Below are 20,753 nucleotides of genomic sequence, written 5' to 3'. Positions count from 1 at the left end.
AGAACATAGAGAAGAGTGATCAACCTTCTCAAATGGCAAACAAAATGATAATAAACATTTCATAGTGTACCATTCACCCTTGACTGAAAGAATGAACGTTAATTCTTTTTTTTTATCAAATTTATCATCCAGAACCATGAGATACCGTCCTTGACTCGGAAAATGTCCTGAAAAGACAATAAAAAATTTTACGTTAGTTTTGTGTCGAGGATTACACAATTCATGTTCAACGGGAAGTGAATAATTCCGGATACAACGTGTCACCGAAACGTCCACTGAACTCATATTCTTTTCAAAAGTGGAACGACGAACAATTAACGTCGAAACGTTTTCCTGTTAATTTCGTTTATATACCCGACCGAAAGGGAACAAAGTTCTATTAGGTGTACGTTAAATTGGTGAAACGTTGGATCCATCATGACAAATTTTGTTCTATTTACAATATACTGTGTAATCCTATTTATCCTCGACGAGGGGGTAGTAAGTTGTTTTAATAAATATTAAAGTATACTTGAATCGATTTTTTTAAAAATATCACCTTGTAGAAAATAACAAGGCAAAACTTTTATATTTACAATTTATTCGTCCGACGTTTAGTTTCAAAAATAAAAATAAAAAACTTTAGAGTTCTTTTTCGTAATCGAATTTCAAGAAAAAGGACTTGTAAGCTTTTAACTTTTATTTTTGAAACAAAATTTCTTATCAATAAACTGTAAATTTAAAAAAGTTTCGTCGTATCATTCTTTATGAGGTGATATATTTTTTAAAATTCGACTGTTCCAGTTTCTTTAGAATCAACGCTTTTTTTAATTTATTCATGAAACTATTCCTTTTCTTTAGGCTTTGAGATGTCGTTCGGCGAATCAAGAAATGGATATGCAATTTCAAAAGGTTCTACAAACTTGCAAAAAGCGCTATTCTGGTTCTGGTATGGACAACGATGATTCTATGTCTTCGGAAAGCGAAAATTCAGAAAGCGATTATAGTTCTGAAGAGAAAATGTTCTCTACGCAGATGGACAGGACCTCTTACAATCGCTCCATGAATAATAATCAAAGATACAGGTATAAGTTGAACAATACATAATTTCTAACACTATAATTAGCGATTACAATTATCCAAATATTACAAGTATTTTTTCTTTTTTTCTTATATAAAACATAATTCCATATAATATATATTGATATCAAATATCTTTCATAATTTTCAATTATTATTTTACAAACGTTAATAAATTTTAATTCATCTTTTTATGTGCGCAGACCTTCTGAAGGGAATAGCGACATCCGTTCATCTGACTCCAGAAATAGAAATTTCAGGGATTTTCAAAATATGAAAAATAATCGTAGAATTAACGATCAGAACTCAAGTCGGCGCAATAAAAATGACGAGTTTAACAATGAAGATACGCGCTATAATAATAATAGTAATAATAACAATCGAGAACAATCTGTAAGTTCGAACAAAATTATAAATGATTTCAAATCTTTCAAATTTATTCTCTAACTACGTTTGAACGTAATCATAAAAACTGAAAACTCAAATGAAATTAGCTGAATTGCAATTAAATTGCAATTAATATGCACGTAATAAATAACTTTATTATTCGATAGCAACTTTGATATAAACTTTATTAAGTCTTAATATTTTGCAGTGCATTGTGCAGTGTTTTTTCAACGAATTGAACGTTGTAAGTATGATTATTATAATTCAATTCGATACTTCATTTAATAACCTTTTATATATAAAGTGTATTTAAACAAAAATAGTACGTACATAATTTATTATTAAAATTTCTCATTCATTATTTGGAAAAATAGTTCTATTTACATCTTTTTCATTGAAACATTTTCTTTCTAAACATATGACGAATAATAATAGGTAGATCAAAAGGGATTTCCAAGACGTGACTCTGTGATTCCATTAATGAGTCAAAATATTCAAGATCCAGAATTAAGAGATTTTGTTGAAGAATCAACTATTGAATGCTTTCGTTATCTCGAATCAAATAAAAGAGACAAGTGCGAATTCTCGCAGAATCTTTTGAAGTGTTTAGCTGAGAAGGGACGTGAAGTAAGTGTTTAATAAAATTTATATTCTTTAATAAATAATGGAACTTCAATTCCATTGAAATTATTCTCTAATTTTGTTTCACTTGCTTGCTATTATTTTACCATGGTAGTAATTAAGAAACTAACAAATGTGTTGAAATAAAAATTATTCTATTTTCAGAAATGTGAAGACTGGGAAAATTGAAGAAGTTTCATCGAATATGTTAGAAAGCAGAAAATAGTATAGAAATAATGTATATAAAATTAATAAAGGTAGTGAACATTTAAGTATAATTAATAAAACATATAAAGCAGCGAATCCTTTTGAAAAGATGTAAATGTTCTATTATAATACCTTCAGAACCAATGCTTGAGGATTTCTATATTGCACAGTTTCCATTAATTGTATTGTACAAAGTATGAAATGATAATATTGTGAAATAAAACAAGTGATTAATACTTTATAATGACATTATAAATTGCGTTAAAAATCAGTGTTTACAAAAACATTACTTATACTACATTACATACTATAATGCTTTCAACACCATACAAATTGGAAGTGTAATTGCACATAGTTTAAATGACGTTACAAAGAGAATTTTTACAACATTTACAAGTAATGTTTTCGATTATAATCATCATTACTGCAAAAATATTGAAATTCTTAAATGTTGCCTTGTATGGTAACATTTTTGTCACAATTCAATGAACATTAAAAATAATTTCTATAACAAATAAATTATCACATAAACAACATTTTTGTGATTATTTAGTAGTAATATTATATATTATTTTCAAAATAGCCTATTGTATCAGCAATGCAAATAACACCATTGCAGCGGATAAATATTGCTTCGCACCGTACTCGAAACGTTAAAAAGAAGGTCAAGGCAGAAACTATTCAACAGTAACATTTTTTTCGTAATATTTCTCATTTTTATATTTTTTTACGTTTTGTTAAATTTTAAACATTCAAAAATGATCACAGCTTATGCTTTTCTATAGCACTGATGATAACAATTCGAGATGAATGCGTTTATAAATTTTTGTATATTCTTGCATTATTGCAGGTATATAACATTTTATCAGAATTTTTGAATCTACCATTGCAAAATATTTGATACGAATCATTGCTAGTACTATCGTTGGGTTACTTAAATTCCAAAATTTTAATCGAATGAATAAACTATATTATTTTCAATTTTTACAGTTATACCCACTATGCTGTATTATAATATACATATATCGTGATATATTACTATAAATATAAAAGACTATTTCCTTTTTTTCAAATCTTCAAAACGTTTCATTAAATCATCAAAATCAATGTCTTCGCTAGAAGACGGATCATTGGGGGGTAAATCATTTTGTGTTGGTACAGCTGGTAAATCTGGGAGCTGAAAGTCATTCATTGGCATTTTTGATCTCGGCTGTGGTTTTGGTTTCTGATCGGACTGTAATAAAAAATCATAGATTACTATTGCAATTTATATCTACATATATAACGATTTTCAATATTCTCATTATTGCATCACCTGCTTATTTAAATCAGGTGGAAATGATGGAGCATATGGTGGAGGTAAATCATTCTCCTAAATAAAAAATGTTATCATTAACAGATTATGAATAAAATGAGAACTTGGTAAAACATCGACAATTTTAATTATTTTCAGAGAGTATTAGAGATACTCACAGGTTTGTTACCATTGGAATTGTCTAATGGAATGTTGTAAGAAACAGTAGGATTGTAAGAAACATTTTGATCTTTACTTTCTAAGGGTCCTACTGGAGGTACAAATCCTATAGGCCCTTTCTCTGCATTCTGAAAATTAAAATAAATTAATGTAAAATTCATTTTATTTGATGTATAATAATAATTCCCACTTACTATGAAATTAGCTGCTGGATTTGGTAACAGTGGAGGTTGTGGAAACCCAATGAATCCCGCTGGTTGTGGTATACCACCTCCCGAAGCTATATCTAAGTTATTTCTTGTTTCTCCATTACCACCAACATCTATCAACAAAGCGTCTTGTCCCTCAGCCATTACCTATGATGTTAAAATTATATGCATTGATTATTGCCTTGATACTAATCTATGTAATGTTACCATATACTATATTTATTAATGCTCCTTGGTATTAATGCTTACCTGAGGATCTGGCTCGTATTCGATATTATAATTCTTCGCAATTTCTACAAGATATTTTTCAACGAGTAACTTAGATGGTGACTGCACGCTCATTTTATGTTTTAACTTCTCGGAAATAGTTTGCACTGCCTCTTCTCTGCAAGCATCCGTATATTGTCTGCCGTACTTAGCTATCAAAATATCAGAAATCACTTTAATTTCTTGAACATCAGTTTGGATTCTTGGTGCAGCCCAGATTATCGTAGAAATAGCTTCTGCCAATCCTTCGTCCAAATTTCTGTAATTTGGAGAGTACAAATAACGTAGTACGATGCATTAAATGCAATTAATATTTACTAACAAAAATAACATTACACTTACTTCATCTGTTGAATAAGTCCAAAACGTGCCAACAGAAGATCACAATACATTTCAAGCAGCTCCATAGCCTCGACCATGTAATCTTCTCTAATAATGTGTTCGACGCGTATTTTTGCTCTCTCGATTTTTCCCGTAGCAATGTAATCGGCGATTTCTTTCCGTGCTTTCTGAGCGAGCTCAGTTTTTTTCTTCTCGAGTAATTTGAGCCGATTTATCGCTAGACGCAAATGCGTCTTCAATTTTGTATAATTCGGTCCGCTTGAGAACATTTTTGTTCGATTCTTCTTATCACAAGTGCGAGGAATTAACACGATTTCTCATACTCTTACGTGGGAGATAGGTAGAGGTTATTTCGGAGAGTGACAGAAAGTGACAGCTCAGTCCAAATACAATTCAATAATCAGTTTTAATGTGTGTAATATGTATGATTTCCCAACGTCGTGGAGTTTGGATAAGGAATTTGACGAGTATACTATAGAAAATACGAATTGTAGAGTACACAATACAAATCAGATGATAATTAATATCAAAAAATAAATTTATAAATGAAGAACAAGTGTCTGTGCATTAGACATCATATTTCTACGAAACTTCAGTCACGGTTAAGTTAAATTGCTATACGTGCATGAATACATGCAAACGAACTGAACCTGATGTACTCAGGTTAGGTTAACAGTTTACTTCGTATCGCGTCTGCGCAAATGGAGGATTACAAACTGTATGGCGCGCATTTCAAAAGTGTAATATGTATTATCTATACATTGACTTACATATAAACCTGTAGAGTGGTTCTTTTTTGTTTGTTTACTCTTTGAATTTTCTTGGAGTTGATTTGTCATGAACTAAATGAATCACATAAATGTAAAATGAAACTATTATGATATAAAATTATCGTAACTGAATATATCGTGTATTACACAAATTTAATAGAAAATAATTTGTTTGTATTTTGATAATCCACTTGAATTTAAATGGATATTAATGTTATTCAAATGTAGATACAAGATGAAACGAATTTCGGAGTATTGAATGATTTTGAGCTGGAGAATTTCATGTTACCTGAAGAAGAAGAAGAACAACAGTTCCTCTTAGTTTCCCATGTATCCACACCTCCAAATCCTTTTACATTCATAAACTGTCAAGTTTGAATCTCTATAGTCTTAAAATTACTTTATAATTGCTTGTTTATTTCTACAATTAACATTTGTACAATTAACCTGCAGAAGTAATTGCACAGAGGCTTGAACCAATACAAGTAACAGTTCTTGAATTGCAACCTCTTAAGAAACTATGTTAAGTAATAACGTATTACGAAACGCGATTGGAAATGTTGCAATTCATACAGTGGTAAGTTTTTATAATGAGTATATGTAAAAGATATTAATTGAAATCACTGGATTGCTTAACGAATGATCTCAGTAGGCCGTATACTCATCTACTCATCATATCACAATTAATATTGAACATTCAGTAAATTTAAGTCCAAGTATAATAAATGCACCAAACCACAAAAGAATTGGAAACACAATTAAATAGAAGAAAACTGAATAGTACATCAGGGTCCACTTCTAGGTCAGCATTTGCTCTTTTGAAGTTTTGTACAACCTATAATATAAGTATTTAGAGCATTTCTAAACGTATTTCGCACAGCGTAGTATTAGTTTTGCTCTTGGTAGAAAATAAGAGATAAGTTTTATTTTTTGTTATAGTTATAGGGCATCTTTAACAAAAACAGTAATATGAATATCTCTTACTAATAAAACATGTTTTTGTTAAGTTGTCTTTATATTAAATTATATTTTTTGTAATATTATGGTAGGTAATTACAATTGTTATTAATATTACTTAAGAAGTATGCGCTTTCTAAATTTACGTTATACATCTAAGTTTATATTATACAGCATCGTTGCAATTTCGAATTGATTCTGAGATTGTCTAAATTAAATACATGAAATGCCCATTTTAGATTAAAAATACGGTAATTACGTGGTAGCCAATTTAAAAAGGAATTGATTAACAACATATTGATGAATCTCAATGCGTGTACAGCAGATATTAATATAATTATTATTCTATGCAACTTTTAGAAATCTACGTTTTCAATATTTTTGCAGGTATCGAATAACACATAAAAGCTTTATTATTTAAGCTTTCTTTCCAATATTTTCTGTTTTCAATTTATTTAAATTGTAATTTTCACAAATAGATATAAAATTTGATTTTTTTTTGCAACAAATATTGCTTCTTTACATATATTACTTTACTTTTATAAAATTCTATAACATAAGATCGTCACGTTTAGGTTTACAGTTTTTTCTCCCAAACAATAGTACAAGTTACTTATAGTGCAATTTTAATAATACTTTTATATTACACAAAAACCTGAACATTTTTAAGTAACAGAAATACTCAAGCTAAGCATATTAAAAATATATTTTATTTACCAATATGATTCAAGTCTTTGCAGAATGTTTTAATAGATTTATAGTTAACATATACATTGCAAAGTATGCAAATATGCATGTCAGCCATGGTTGCTTAGACTTTAATTACTTCAGTGAAACAATTTTCGACAGCTTTCTTGTCTTAATAAGCTGGTGCTGTTTTTAGTGGACAAGCATTAAATATCTTTCTCGTTATACATATACCTGTGCTATGAGCGACTTTTATCCATGTATTATTATTCACGAAGTCTTGCTAATCGCTGGGTAAGTTCATCCTGTTCTTGGCTGACAGTAGCTGTGCCTATACTACCTAATTGTTCAGATGGTAATTCCATATTCAATTCCAATCTGTAACAAATTATATAATGTATATTGTATGTGATTATTAAATTTATATTATATTAAATAATTATTTTGCTTTCTACAAGGTTTTGAGAAAGAATACTCACCCAGCTTCATCTGCAACTTGTTGTAATAATGAATCGACATCATTCTGTGGAACATTAGTAGTTGTTGTTTGAGACATTGCATTTTCCATGTATGAACTTTGGACGTCTAGATCTTCAAATTGACTTTCAAACTTATCCATTAGACCTATGATTAATTTTGTACAGAATAATTAACATCATTCTTTGTGATATATTATACATATATCAAATTCATAATATAGTCACAAATATTTATCAATCTTAAATTTAAATAATAATATAGTAAATCTAAAGAGAAATCTATAAACATCTATGTATATTATTTCATATTAAGTAATATATTGTATATTTGAGATTGACATATTCACCTGAAATTTTTTCTAAATTCATTGATTTCATTGCAGCATCCATTGCTTTCACTACACCAGCCATTGACTGAGTGACTTTACGTGTAGTCAAAGCAGTTTGTACTCTGCTAGCTACTGCATCAACTCTTGCACTCATACGTAAATAATTTAATGCTTGATTCTTTTGACGAATTGCATTTTCTGCATGAATACGGGCACCTTCCATATTACCTTTTTGAATGGCCTTTTTTATTTTGGCCTTCTCAACTTTTTCTTCTTTCTCACACTTTTTTGAGTTTCGCTCCAACTCCTTTACTGCAAACTTGAGATTAAATAAATTTTCTAATCGATAATTTAGGAAAATACATTACTCCTTCTAATTCGCTTAATTTATTGTTGGATTTCAATTGCTTAGTTGTAAATGTTAATTATATTTATATATAACTGTATACATATAACAGCTTTATATACTTTCTTATTTTTGTAGATTTTATAAAGAAAACTTAGATTGCTAAGGTCATAAAATGTTTCGTACAATTTAAAGACTCAAAACTATCGTAAATAGAATTTTTTAAACTCGAAACATGTTTATTCTTAGAATAGGAACTTCAAATTCTAACCTCACAAAATCTAACCTGACCTTTCTTAAAAGGATGCAAACTGTCAAATTTTATTGAAATAACGCGAAATTTGTTTATACAACGTACATAATTTGTGTTTATACAAATAATTCATGTTATCTAACAAAGAAAACATTGGTTTTAATTAAAACCATAATGAAATAAATAATGCTAAATTTGTGAAATATTTTGATAAGGATACTTTCCATCTGAGAGACGGACATGGCTGATTGTTCGGCACCCGTTGTGACAAAATTTACAAAATAAACGTCTGGACCAATAAAGCGAATCTTCTCCTGAAGAAGATCTGGTAAGTATCAAAATCACGATTTGATAGATTTCACTGTCATTCAACTAAGTGAATTGACATGGCAATCGTCAACATCAACAGGTATTACACAATTACACTTGATTATACTAAGTACTACACACTTCGTACAAGGCAGTATTAGTGTATTAGTTACTATTATTACCATTTATTACAAATCTTCTTCAAGTGAATGAAGTGAACATAAGTGACAATTCAATTTCCATTCAGTAGATGGAAAGATTGAAAATGCTTTTTAATATAAAAACTGCCATACCGGCTCAACTTTACTTCGGGCCACTAAAAATGATTGATTTTTTTTAATACCGTTTAGTAGCTTTTGATGCCTAAATCATAAAAATGGATGTTGTAATGTTAAGAAACAACTGTTTAAAAATTATGCGTATGTAAAGTTGAGCACTTTTGACGTATTTAGTAACATTTACCGATGCTCTGGTAAATTAGGTAGGGAATATTATTCTTCCGATCACTTGTGATTAGAAAATTCGGATCGCAATAATAAAAGGCTAAATAAATAAATAATGTAACTAATAGGAATAATCCCCGTAACATGTTTTTAAACCTTTAATTATTATTTTTATATTTTCTTCGAATTTTAATAGAATCGTCTAGATATCGATACCATTTCGTTACAAGCGCCACTGGTGTAGTGTTTTTAATAACTCCCATGATAGTTACATTATTTTTCACGATAGCAATATTTATTTTACAACATATTATCCTGATGCTTACTTCGTTACTTTCAATAATATTGTGAATTTTGTTCGCGTATTTCTTATAAAATGTAAGGTTATGTAACCATACGTTACTTTTATTCGATGAAGTTTGCCTTGTGAATATTTATTGTTTAAGGTTTTATGTAGAAACATCATGCCTCTAAGATGGATATTCCGAATGTTTCGACCGAAAAATGTTGAAGAAGCTGCATTGTTTAAACTACGTTTTTCAATGCTATATGCTTTTATAGGATGGAACTTTGGTGCTATTGCTTTGTACACGATTTACCGGGAACACATACCTGCAGATAAAGATGCGCAAAGTATTTATAATGAACTCAACCTATTTTGTGTTTATTAATTGTTACAATTTCAACATTGTATTATATAAAACGAAAATATTTTCAGGGGCGGCATTGTTAGAAAGATTATCTAGAAAAAGAGATATACGCTACATACGGGTAGACAAAACGTCTGTGGTAGAAGACAGAATTATCCCAAAATCTGGAGACACTTCCAGATTGACAACATTAGAAACGAAAGAAGATGTGTGAACAATATATAGCATAATGATAGTTTAGTATTTAAAATTTAAGCTAGTTTATTGATTAATACATATTAAAATAGATTAAAAAAAAATTAAATTCCACTAAGCTCATACTATTCACAAATACAGTTATGAGAATATCTTGGTCAAATTCATTCAGGAACTCTTCTCAATGTGTAAAAGGTAAGGCAATTTAAACTGTTCTTCTCGATTTAATCAAATTTTACTCAAGGAAGAGACTGTCGTAAAGCGATTGCTCCTGACAAGGAGTTCGAAGTTTCTGGATTCAATTCCTTTAACCTTTGTTCCATTTCGCATAATAAGGCTGACCTAAACGAACATGATATTAGAGCGATGCGCATTAACAAAAAAATCATCCCAACAGAACGTAACAAACCTGTACTCTTCGTAGCGCATGACTACTTCCTCCAATTCTTGTTTGTACAATCTTGTAAGCATGGCATTGAAACAATCGAGTTCGGGTAGACGAAAGAGCTCCCACCGTAATTTACGATCTAACGCTACCGATGCTCTACTATATACATACAACCAGTGAGGTATTTCTTCGTTCAGATACGGATTAGCAGGGACTAAGACACTATGGGAGTGAAAGTGCGTGTGACGCGGGGGTGCTACAACGCGTACTGCTTGGATTTCATGGGGATAACACGGATGCTCATACTGAGCTTGTCGCGTGATATGGCTGAAAACAATTGATAACGTTTCTTAAACATGATAATTCAAATCTCAACTTTAGTCATACTCACTTAACATAATAAACACCATATTCTGGGGATTCTATTCTTTCCCAACCTGTGGGTAAACCCTCCTTTTCGAGAGGATGAGACCAATGAGTGGTCTTTGTATTATGATCTATGTAATACTTCCTACCCCTAAGAGTAAAATCAACGGACCATCCAGGGGGTAAAGGAAGTTCTTCTTGTTGTTCGTTTCTAGAACTCGATCTTTCCGAGTGGCATCGACTGTATCTTAAAAATAAGATAAACAAAACGTATGTAATTCGATGCTTTTAGGCAAGCCAAGGGTAGTAGTAATTTTATACCCTGTATTTTGACGATAAACGGAATGATTATATTCTTCATAACCAGAATCAATGTCGAAAGGTTTATAAGGCATTTGCGGCGTTTGAACCCTATCTAAATGGTACTCGGATCCAGCGTACTGATTAACATAAGTATGAGATATAGCAGGCGAAAGTCTGGAATGATACATCGGAGTCGCCGTACGAGATGGCAATCCATCTCTTGTACTAGTATTAACTGAAAGACTGGCAAATCTGGAGAAATAAATTTTAAAAGATTCTTTGGGTTTTATGGATAGTAGTGAAAACATTTTTAAATACATCGATGGATTACCTCTGGGCTAAGTCTGGCACAGAACTATTCGGAGTATACTTTCCCTCGTGACTTCCCAAACCTACAGCGCTCATTGTTGTTTTAGCGTTGCCAAATTTCTGTACCATGCTAGGTTGTTGTGGGATAGACTACGTAAAAATAAAGGTTTATTGGCCTACAATCATTTAATGAACACGATTACTAATTACCATTGATGTTGAAATAGTTTGATGATTATTACGATTTCTTGTTCTTCTATTCGGTTCTGTGGTCCATACATTGATAACTATAAATGAATCATACTTTGAGGAAGGGAATCGAATTAAACAGAAACACTGTTACCAGTTTACATGATACGATGCAAGTAAAATAAGTGAAAAGACAAAAATAACGTACTTGGCATTTCAGGTGGAGTTTCCTTTTTAACGTATTTCCCAACTACACCCTCTTTGATTGTCCTTAGATCTTTGTTCTTTCGCGACAACATGATGATAAATATCCGAGTAGAACGTCAAATCAATGGATCGTCGATATTTGGAACTTATAACCTATATTGATAGGATGTTATAATCACGTCAGTTCGACCATATTTCGTACACGTTAATTAATATAGAAGGACAATTACGTTGTCGTTAACATGCTTCAGAAATTCATTTCACGCACGTGCCGAAATTATCGAGTATTTTCAATTTATATGCTGCGTTTGACGTAAGTTCTCATCTTTTCCTTCATGTTGGAAATATTTATAAAGAGCAAGTACCAACGATGAGTAACCGACAGCGTATTAGATATGTATGTTAATAATTTAAAAAAATAAAACTCTCCAAGATTTAAGATTCTCGAGAATATTTAAATTCTGCAGGGTGTTTGAAAGACCAATCATACGTTTTTTATTTACCTCATCAATGAATTGTTCATTGATTATGTTATATTCAATTACGAATCATAACCTATCTCAATGATTGCTATATATTATGAAATGAAATAGATTATGTAAATACATGTATTAACTTGTTTACAGGACGATATACCATGTATGTATATCAACAATATATGTGAATGTCACACGTAAATAGGGTATCATTGCATTCTTTTGGTTTTAAGAGTTCATTTTTAACTATTATACAAAACAAGGCTTTGTTCATGCAAAAGTAAAACGTTTAAATAGTTATTTTCAAATTTTAATAACAAAGGCCTTCTAATATTATTTTTGTAAAGCAAACTAGCTAATTTCTTTTTTTTTTTTTTAACTCTTATAATAATCTTTCTAAAACAACTTTTAACTAAGTTTGTATATCTTTGGGCCACAGCTATATAAATGTATACAAATAAATAAGTAATAATCTTAATCGATTACTGCACTTAAATTTATTATATATGGATAGCTAACTATTCTTATGCTTAATATGACAAGGATAAATTAATCAACTTTCGTTTATGTTACTCTTTTTACATTCTAAAATCAACTGTACAACTGTTGGTTTCCTAACAGTGATTAATACGAGTATCTGAAGTATATATATCTATTAAATCTATATATACAATGAAATCATACCATCACTATAATTCGGACTAATCGTAAATAAGTTGAGGTTTGCTTGATTCGTAATTTGCGTAAAGAAAAAATGAAACCGATGGAATAATCGCTAAACGGTTGGTTTTTAACGATAAATACATACGATAGACTATCACAGTGTAGCTCGCGTTTGTATCCATAGGATTTCTCTATTGTTCCAATTCTTTTGATTATATTCCATTTCCCGCAAATTATGGAAGTACTTGTTTGTAAACATGTTGTCATCTATTCGGTTATTAATGATGTCGTACAAATGCAGTTTGTCACGATATAAAAAAATACTAATATATATCATTAGAATTCCTTATTATGTTAGACTTGAAACTGCGCTAAAAGCTAAGTTAGCCCAAAACGTAATAATTATTAAAATGCTCTATCTGTGTGAGAATGGGAGGGAGGGATATATTTGCGAACTTAAAATAAAATAGGCCATAACGAACAGCTGACGAACCCGATGGTGTCCATGGTGTTTGAATAAGTATCGCGTTTAAAAAAGAATTGAAGAGAGTAGAAATAAATGAGACGTTCGTTTAATAAAGTGTCTATTTATGCGTATAGAACTCTTATGATTTTACCTATGTTGTTCTTCTCGCGTCACATTACAGCATTTACAATAATTATATACTTTTAATTTATTTTTGAACTAATCTTTTCATGAAGTGGAGATAAACAGTGTGTAATGTAAACAAAGTGTACTATGAGATATGAGGTAAAACATATTCGATGCGAAAACAAAAGATGGAAAAATAATATTTAACAAATATGTTAGATGTCTCTCGATTACTTCATGAAAATATGAGCAAGCAGTCACTCATTTTGTTAACCATCTATTTTATTAAGAGCTACTATTGTTTATTATTATTATTAATATTAATATTATTATGCAATGGTAAGAAACTTTAAAAACGATCCCCACGTCTTTGCGGTGGCCTGTTGGAGCACAGCTCCGAATAAATCTTATGCATTGTATCTCTATTATTTATTATATTTATAAGCAATGGATATTTTGGTACAATTAATTTTTTTTTATTGTATACTTGCCCCTCGCTTGTTTTGTTTTTTTTTATTATTTTTATTTAAAAAACAACATATATTTTTTTACGTTTTTGTTTCAGAGAATCGAACCTTATTATTCAATATTATTTCGTCGATATACTTGCAGCATATCGGTTACGGGTCTCTCCCTCTTTGAAAAAATTTATTCCATTTGTTGCGGCCATGCAGTCGGCATAATGTTAATATTTATAGCACAGCGGTTCTGTACGTTACACGTGTTTACCACAGTTTAGTGTAATCGTGTATATGTGAATGTGTGACTCGTCGTATCATCAATATTATCATATTTTTATAATATAATGTATTATTATATATATATATATATTTATATATATATATTTTTACCTAATTTTATTATGTTTTGTTATAGTTATCATTATCAATAATACGAATATATGATACATTTCAAACAACGCCCCCGCTGGCTCCGTCGAAGGCGAGAATCAGTGTAAGGAGGGTCAGTCATTAGAAGACATTAGCCGTGTAATAACCGAAGCGAATGTCACATGCAAAACTCAATGTTATAAGGATACATTTCGTCTACTTGTAATTTACACTTTGATCATCTCCTCCTACCGAGCACAGCTGAACTCTTTTTTTTTTTTTAAGAAGGGGCTAACATCCTCGTACTATGTGCTGACACTGAGTACATTATACAACTTAAATCATTGCTATCAAAGAAAAAAGGAAAAAAGAAAATTGGAAATTAATGTACACAATAAAAATATTAGAACTCATCAATCATCGTCAAGAAGAAAATTGTGATTACTGCTTCCTTCGTTCGTGTGTTTTTTTCTTCTTCTCCTTTTCACCTCGACAGGCATAACTAACGAAAGGAGTTACATTACGCCAAAGAATGTCATTGTGAGACACTTTCCTTCACTAACAACAGTAATTTTTGCATGTAGTGTATGGACAATCGACGTAAACTAAGAACTAATGATCGGGCAGCGTGGTAATGTACTTCCACCTGCAATTAAAAGCGGTTATGGTTTCTGTAGAATGCGTAATAAATACATTACGATTTTATTATATTTAACCCTGGGAACACAGGGATTAATCATTACCAAAATAAGTAATGACCAAAACTATCTTCAACGATGGTCACTCACCAGCTCAAGGGCGGGCACGTGTCGCAGGTGCAGTAGTGACAGGAACTGAAGTGTTGGATGAAGCTGTCAGAGCATTACGTCGTTCTACTTCCAATTCATTCAGTTTCTTCCACAGTTCTTCCCTTTCCTTTTCTCTCTTCTTTTCTCTAACATGATCAAATATTTCTATAGATAACATAGATACTATCGATGCGTTTCTAGTATAATTTTTAGATATAAAAAATTCTGACTTCGTGTTAATTTCTCTTTGAACCTTAAATGTTACTTACTTTTGCCTTTCAGACTTATAGCTGGCAGTAAGTTCATCGAAGAGCTTGCTATTCATTTCCATAAATGTTTTAAGAACGTTATAAACAAGCGCTATGATCGTCTGATTCCAGTGTTCCTTGCTAATTCTATACAATGCCGGGAACATGATTCCCATTATTACATGATTGTTTTCTTCGATTAGAGACATTATGTACTCGTTATTCCAAAAGTACAATGCTCTCTCAGCTATCTGTAATCGAGAATGTTGCAACATTAAAACGATTATCGTACGAGGAATAATTATTTTACAAAAGCGATTTGCTTATGTAATATTAGATTTCTAATTCAAGTACCTGAAAGTGTGGCGAAGATACACAACGTGCGATCTGCCTGAACAAGGGTTCTTGTATTTTAACAAATTGGCTAGGTTCTATAACGTCCAAAATTTCTTCAATTTCACCAAGGAACATTACCTCCTTCTGGCTACATGTTTTAGGCCAGAATTTAAGGAGGCCTCGTATAACTGGTTCCGTTAGAGTTGCATCTTTTTCAAGAAACTGTACCACACAATAAGCTAACTGCGCGTGGTATAATGATACGCACTTCACCTTATGCAATGGTAGCAGCACCTGTGGACCAACAAGTGATAAATCACAGATTGAAATATATCTTACGAATTATACGTTTATATGAAAAATATTTACCTTAACCAAAAATTGCTTGTGCTCGATTTTTAAAGGAAGGGCAAATCCATTGATAATGCTACCCAGAATTTCCAGAAGTTCGCCGACTCCATTGAAATGCTCAGTTTCATATACAAACCTGCAATAGTAGCAAACAGTTTTAGCTAAAGACTCGTTTTTTTATATACCCATCATTATAAAACATAAATACCTCAAAAAAATGTTGTTTATTTGTTTGCGTATGAAGGCTCTAAGGCCAAGGAACTTCCCATAAATACGATGCAAAACAGTTTTCAGCAAATCTCTTTCCCTAGGGTCTTCTGAATCAAACAATTCCAGTAACTACGAAAATAATGAATAATTAATTATAGTCAATGCCATATAGAAAATTGTAATGCTATATATCAAGACTATAATTTGTACCTGTAAAACAAATTTTTGGTCAATGACTTTTTTGCCAACCGTAGGTTGGAAATCTGAAGATTCAAGGAAACGTAGAAAGAATTCATAAACTAGCTGAAGGTGGGGCCAGCTCAACTCCAGTGTTGGATCATCCTCCTCTGGATCGAAATCAGGATTTTCGCTTGGTGGCAATGTGCGAAACAGATTTGCAGAAATCTTTAACAAACGTATTATTGTATTGAAAATATTTGATTGCACAGTTACAAGACCAAACATTATTTTTCCAATACCTACCATTTTAATGATTTCTGGGTAGACAGGCTCGGTAAGAACGCCTCGTCCAGTAGTGATGTATTCAACCAGTTCATTGAGCGTACTACGTTTAACTTCTTTGCCCTTAAGATCAGCCATCGGATCCAAAAAGTCAAAGGTCACGCAGCATTGTCGAAGCTTTCTAATGAACAAATCTTCTTGTTCCGACGGCGTGGCATCTGTAACATATAGGTAATTTTGTGTTAATTCAATGTAATTCATTTCACATTAATGCAAAACATACAAGCATTTCTTTTAACAAAAAATTCAGTAGTCGCATATTTATCATTATCATTAACAATTAATTGTGAGGATGGGCAAGTGGGACACGAGGAAAAACGCAATTAACTAGGTACATAAAGAGTTTTATTAAACAGGACGACATCCTCAGGGTCAAATTCCGAATATTTGAGCTAGATAGAAATCAAGGCACCAATATCTAGACTTTCTACCAAACGATTATTAAATAGATTAGATAGATACAACAGATATTACTCAATTGCATCTTTCCCTTTTATTTTCACCGGGTGTATATAAATTTAGTTTCGTTTTTATGTACTCAGGAGCTATATGCATCATCATTTATTATTTAATTTCATCGTCTTATTTGCTAAATAAAATTAGAACAGGTACATTTGCTCGATACATAATTCGATCTTAGCATGCGTGCATACGAACATAATTATCGTGTCTTAACGAATTATGTACCGACAAAATATATCGAACATCCTATTAGAGGTTATGTTCGGTGAGGTTATAATTCAAACAGCACGTGCGCGCCATTAAGTGTCTATACAGTCGATCAATGGCAGCACTGTACTTAACCGAGTACATTTCTTTCAGAAATGTGCACGAGTTTTAGCAACATGTTTTTGGTATCGTAAAACATTACAAATACCGTAATTTCTCTTTCTACCTTGTAAAAAAGGAACGTTTCAAGTTTATACAAATTTAAGTTCGTACATTTTAAACTTGAGGAGATATTCTACCCTGTAATGTGTTCCTTGAGAAGATAGAAAAGCTACGTGACTAGGAAAGGGTCGACAGTGGTGGTCTATCCACCGAATAGATAAGATCTTAAAAAAATAGGATGCCATGATAAGCGACGAAATGTATGTTATTAAATAAAGAGAAATAAAATAATTTAGGTAAGCTTGTAGTAAGAGAAATCGTATTGGCACGCGAGAGAAATGGTATTGAACGTTTCACGCTTGCCAAACAGCTATCATAAAAGGTTGGAAAAATCGTTCGTCGAAAGCCGACGAGGCGACATCTCCACGCGGCATTTTATCGAGAATTCTTAACGAGAAAATAGCTGCCGCGGTATAAATTACGCGGGCTCTATTAACGCGTTTACATCGGTTTGAACATTTTCCCAGTGGATGGAGTTTTTTTTTAATTCGTGGTGAACGAACGGAGAGAGGAGGAATGGAGGGAGATCGGGAGAGAGAAATAACAGAATAGAACCACCTTTTTCATTTTTACTTCCTTTTTCAACCTGCGAGAGTCCACATTACGATTCCTCAATTTTTATCTCCTTTCGATTGTGATGTATCGATTTCTGTGGCGGTGTGAACTTCGAAATTGTATCGCCATTTGTACCCTATGAAGCCTTTGATAGAAATGCACAGAAAACGAATGATTATTTGTGGAATGAAGGGAGACTTTGGGATGCTAAAGGAGGTAGCCTTTCTCCATACATATTTTTATTAAATATTCCTGATTCTACAGGGTTGAGTATCGAACCAAACAAGCCCTGCAATTTTTTCAGAACAGAACATCGAGTACTTGGATAATTTACATGAGAGATAAAAATGTAACTGGTGCAAAAAAAAAAAATAGAAAAACTATTGGTACGTTCGCAAGCCATCTCACGGATGAAATGCATAACATGACGCCTGCAGCGTATAAACGGTTAAGATCGTTTAAATTCAATCTTTCAATTCCACACAATGTCTCCACCTCGCGCGTTTGCGTCTATACAAGATGTTAGATTAAGACAAACACTCGAAAACACGGCAGTTGCGAAACAATGGAAAACGAACGTGAAACCCTAGGCTTCGAATAAATCTGAAGTTTGCCGATATGTTTGTCTCGTTTCCTTCTTTGGAAAATGTTTAACAGAAGAAACGAGACAAACATATAAGTAAACTTCAGATTTATTCGAAGCCTAGGGTTTTCCCTATGAAGACTGTATAAGGAGATCCAACTCCCTAAGAAAGTTACTAGAAAACTTTTAGCAAAATCCCGAACTTGAAGTTATGAATATTTTGTCCACTCGCGGCACAAATGCGCACAGCTACGATATATATATCTATTCTCTATAAAAGAAAGAAAATTATTCTAGGTTTCTTATTGGGTTATTTTTTGTAACTAGTTACTTCTGATGCATGTAAGAGCCCCATCCAGCGCCTCTTATACAGGATTCAGAGAGATATCTAATTGCAGTGACTGACTGTCCACGAAATATTAACTCGTCGATTTTTAGTCGCAATCACGTCCGAGTACCGTTAAAGTGGCCAATAAAACGATCGATGGAAGACTCTTGACATACATACTAATAACGTGTGCCCCGTGCTTGTGAATATTAACCTAAATACGACGATACTGTAAACCACTCTAAAGAACGTACTATACAGGGTGTTCCAAAAATGTTGTAACACCTTGAAAGAGGTGGTTCGCGAGGTGATTTGAAACAACTTTTTTCTTAGCGAAAATGTTGTCCGAGGCTTCGTTGAGGAGATATTAACGGAAAACATTGACCAATCAGAGGGCTAGGCGGCCGCGCTCCCCGACCAATCAGAGCGCGCGTATGCCAATGGAGCGCCCGCGGTCGTAAGCTATTCGATTAGCGGTCGCGTTCCACCGGCATCCTCGCACTCTGATTGGTCAGTGTTTTCCCGTAATATCTCATCAACGAAGCCTCGGATAACATTTTCGCTAAAGAAAAAGTTGTTTCAAATCACCTCCCGAACCATCCCTTTCAAGGAGTTACAGCATTTTTGGGCCACCCTGTATAACCAAATTACATATTGATAAAACAATAGAAACATTGCCAGACTTCATATAATTTGCCTAAATTTTTTAATTAATAGATATGCTAACTGGGATATGCTTTAATTTTCTCGAAACAAGAGAACATGGATTTACACCACTTTCAAAATAAACGGTCCAATTATCTAAAATAATTTCTCAATCATATCTGTGTCTTCAGTAGTTCAAGCAGCATCATTCTACACTAATTCAGAGAGAGTTCTCCTCTTGCACGTATCAGAATTGAAAAACTGCAACGATAGGAAGTATCAATAACCAACAGTATCCACGATCAAAGATTTTTATGAGGTTGACGTACGATACCGTGAAGCATGCTACCTCTCCGTTTCCGCGAGAGTTCAGTATTTTACCGAGTGAGTGAAATAGATAGAGCGAGGGAGGAAGAGGGGTGAGGCTTGGCGTAATTCGATAAATTCATTGAGGCCACGGCGCAGCCTCATAGAAAGCAAAGTTACTTCGGAACACGATAGTCCATTCCACGAGGATAATTATTTATGCGCCGGCGATGTATCGATAAAGTGAAACCAATTTAATCGATGATCCTAGCATTCCATTTCGAAGCTCCGATCGCCGGCGTCAGCTGTGCGATGAACTTTAAAAAAAAAGTTCGCAATCTGTTAATTGCGACAGAGTTTACGTCGGTGGATCGACGTCGAGCGAAATCGAAAATAAATGAAGCGACGTAAACCTGATGGCGGATGAAAATAAGCGAGATCGTCCGAGTTGTTCTCGCGGATCCATGAGAACAACGATAGCCGACTGCGGACTCGTTGACCGACCTGAAAATAAACCAAACAGATCGTTCGACGAACCCCCTTGAATTTTTTACCACCGTTATGTCGGGAATGAGATTCCTATCGCGAAAGCGGAGGGAGACGAGCGAAACTTTAACGTCCAGATCGTGGTATGGTTCGATTGGTGGCCGAACTGTGAACCTTCTGACCCTTCCTACGTCTCC

At 32.6% G+C, this 20,753-nt stretch overlaps 7 protein-coding genes across 13 annotated transcripts in view; 2 read left to right on the top strand and 5 right to left on the bottom strand.

Moving 5' to 3' along the window:
* Positions 1-193, bottom strand: part of LOC128894164 (uncharacterized) — a 1,635-nt gene extending 1,442 nt beyond the window's left edge. The window contains exon 1 of one of the 2 annotated variants that reach the window (XM_054155672.1): positions 71-193. In XM_054155672.1, coding sequence (XP_054011647.1) covers positions 71-73 — 3 coding nt within the window. In that variant the 5' untranslated portion in view covers positions 74-193. The remainder of the gene's footprint in view (positions 1-70) is intronic. The other variant, XM_054155670.1, reaches the window with a different exon arrangement.
* Positions 194-363: 170 nt separating this feature from the next.
* Positions 364-3,360, top strand: LOC128894161 (odorant-binding protein 59a). The gene is made up of 6 exons (XM_054155665.1): positions 364-480; positions 841-1,064; positions 1,263-1,452; positions 1,655-1,690; positions 1,882-2,073; positions 2,233-3,360. The coding sequence occupies exons 1-6, from the start codon at positions 418-420 to the stop codon at positions 2,254-2,256; spliced, it is 729 nt and encodes a 242-aa protein (XP_054011640.1). The 5' UTR covers positions 364-417; the 3' UTR covers positions 2,257-3,360.
* On the bottom strand, positions 3,090-5,336 carry LOC128894160 (IST1 homolog). Its single transcript, XM_054155664.1, has 6 exons — positions 4,567-5,336; positions 4,207-4,483; positions 3,943-4,104; positions 3,748-3,876; positions 3,590-3,646; positions 3,090-3,508 (listed from the first exon to the last, which is right to left on the bottom strand). Exons 1-6 carry the CDS (start codon positions 4,833-4,835, stop codon positions 3,329-3,331), a joined length of 1,074 nt encoding a protein of 357 aa, XP_054011639.1. The 5' UTR covers positions 4,836-5,336; the 3' UTR covers positions 3,090-3,328.
* A 996-nt stretch (positions 5,337-6,332) lies between these two features.
* On the bottom strand, positions 6,333-9,009 carry LOC128894162 (charged multivesicular body protein 1b). The gene is made up of 4 exons (XM_054155666.1): positions 8,608-9,009; positions 7,807-8,127; positions 7,460-7,604; positions 6,333-7,358 (listed from the first exon to the last, which is right to left on the bottom strand). The coding sequence occupies exons 1-4, from the start codon at positions 8,627-8,629 to the stop codon at positions 7,247-7,249; spliced, it is 600 nt and encodes a 199-aa protein (XP_054011641.1). The 5' UTR covers positions 8,630-9,009; the 3' UTR covers positions 6,333-7,246.
* LOC128894165 (uncharacterized) lies at positions 8,569-10,093 on the top strand. 4 transcript variants are annotated; one of them, XR_008461469.1, is made up of 3 exons: positions 8,569-8,715; positions 9,586-9,772; positions 9,858-9,986. XR_008461469.1 is itself a non-coding variant. In XM_054155673.1 (2 exons), the coding sequence occupies exons 1-2, from the start codon at positions 9,604-9,606 to the stop codon at positions 10,001-10,003; spliced, it is 315 nt and encodes a 104-aa protein (XP_054011648.1). In that variant the 5' UTR covers positions 9,524-9,603; the 3' UTR covers positions 10,004-10,093. The 4 variants fall into 4 exon arrangements, 1 of the variants encoding a protein (XP_054011648.1); XR_008461468.1 differs by lacking the exon at positions 8,569-8,715 and adding an exon at positions 9,360-9,517 and having other exon boundaries at positions 9,597-9,772; XR_008461467.1 differs by lacking the exon at positions 8,569-8,715 and adding an exon at positions 9,361-9,517.
* On the bottom strand, positions 10,010-12,428 carry LOC128894157 (scaffold protein salvador-like). 2 transcript variants are annotated; one of them, XM_054155661.1, is made up of 8 exons: positions 11,977-12,428; positions 11,748-11,899; positions 11,561-11,637; positions 11,373-11,500; positions 11,060-11,293; positions 10,764-10,985; positions 10,394-10,699; positions 10,010-10,326 (listed from the first exon to the last, which is right to left on the bottom strand). In XM_054155661.1, exons 2-8 carry the CDS (start codon positions 11,836-11,838, stop codon positions 10,224-10,226), a joined length of 1,161 nt encoding a protein of 386 aa, XP_054011636.1. In that variant the 5' UTR covers positions 11,839-11,899; positions 11,977-12,428; the 3' UTR covers positions 10,010-10,223. The 2 variants fall into 2 exon arrangements, with proteins under 2 accessions (XP_054011636.1, XP_054011635.1); XM_054155660.1 differs by having other exon boundaries at positions 11,748-12,428.
* A 153-nt stretch (positions 12,429-12,581) lies between these two features.
* LOC128894156 (serine/threonine-protein phosphatase 2A 56 kDa regulatory subunit epsilon isoform) overlaps positions 12,582-20,753 on the bottom strand; it is a 31,179-nt gene continuing 23,007 nt past the window's right edge. For both annotated transcript variants that reach the window (XM_054155658.1, XM_054155659.1), the window contains 8 exons: positions 16,724-16,920; positions 16,451-16,645; positions 16,239-16,369; positions 16,049-16,166; positions 15,698-15,973; positions 15,365-15,594; positions 15,096-15,241; positions 12,582-14,953 (listed from right to left, as the gene is read on the bottom strand). In XM_054155658.1, coding sequence (XP_054011633.1) covers positions 15,100-15,241; positions 15,365-15,594; positions 15,698-15,973; positions 16,049-16,166; positions 16,239-16,369; positions 16,451-16,645; positions 16,724-16,920 — 1,289 coding nt within the window. In that variant the 3' untranslated portion in view covers positions 12,582-14,953; positions 15,096-15,099. The remainder of the gene's footprint in view (positions 14,954-15,095; positions 15,242-15,364; positions 15,595-15,697; positions 15,974-16,048; positions 16,167-16,238; positions 16,370-16,450; positions 16,646-16,723; positions 16,921-20,753) is intronic.

Source organism: Hylaeus anthracinus, unplaced genomic scaffold (genome assembly GCF_026225885.1).
Source record: "Hylaeus anthracinus isolate JK02 unplaced genomic scaffold, UHH_iyHylAnth1.0_haploid 3, whole genome shotgun sequence".
Lineage (NCBI taxonomy): Eukaryota > Metazoa > Arthropoda > Insecta > Hymenoptera > Colletidae > Hylaeus > Hylaeus anthracinus.
This window is presented reverse-complemented; position numbering and strand designations above follow the sequence as displayed.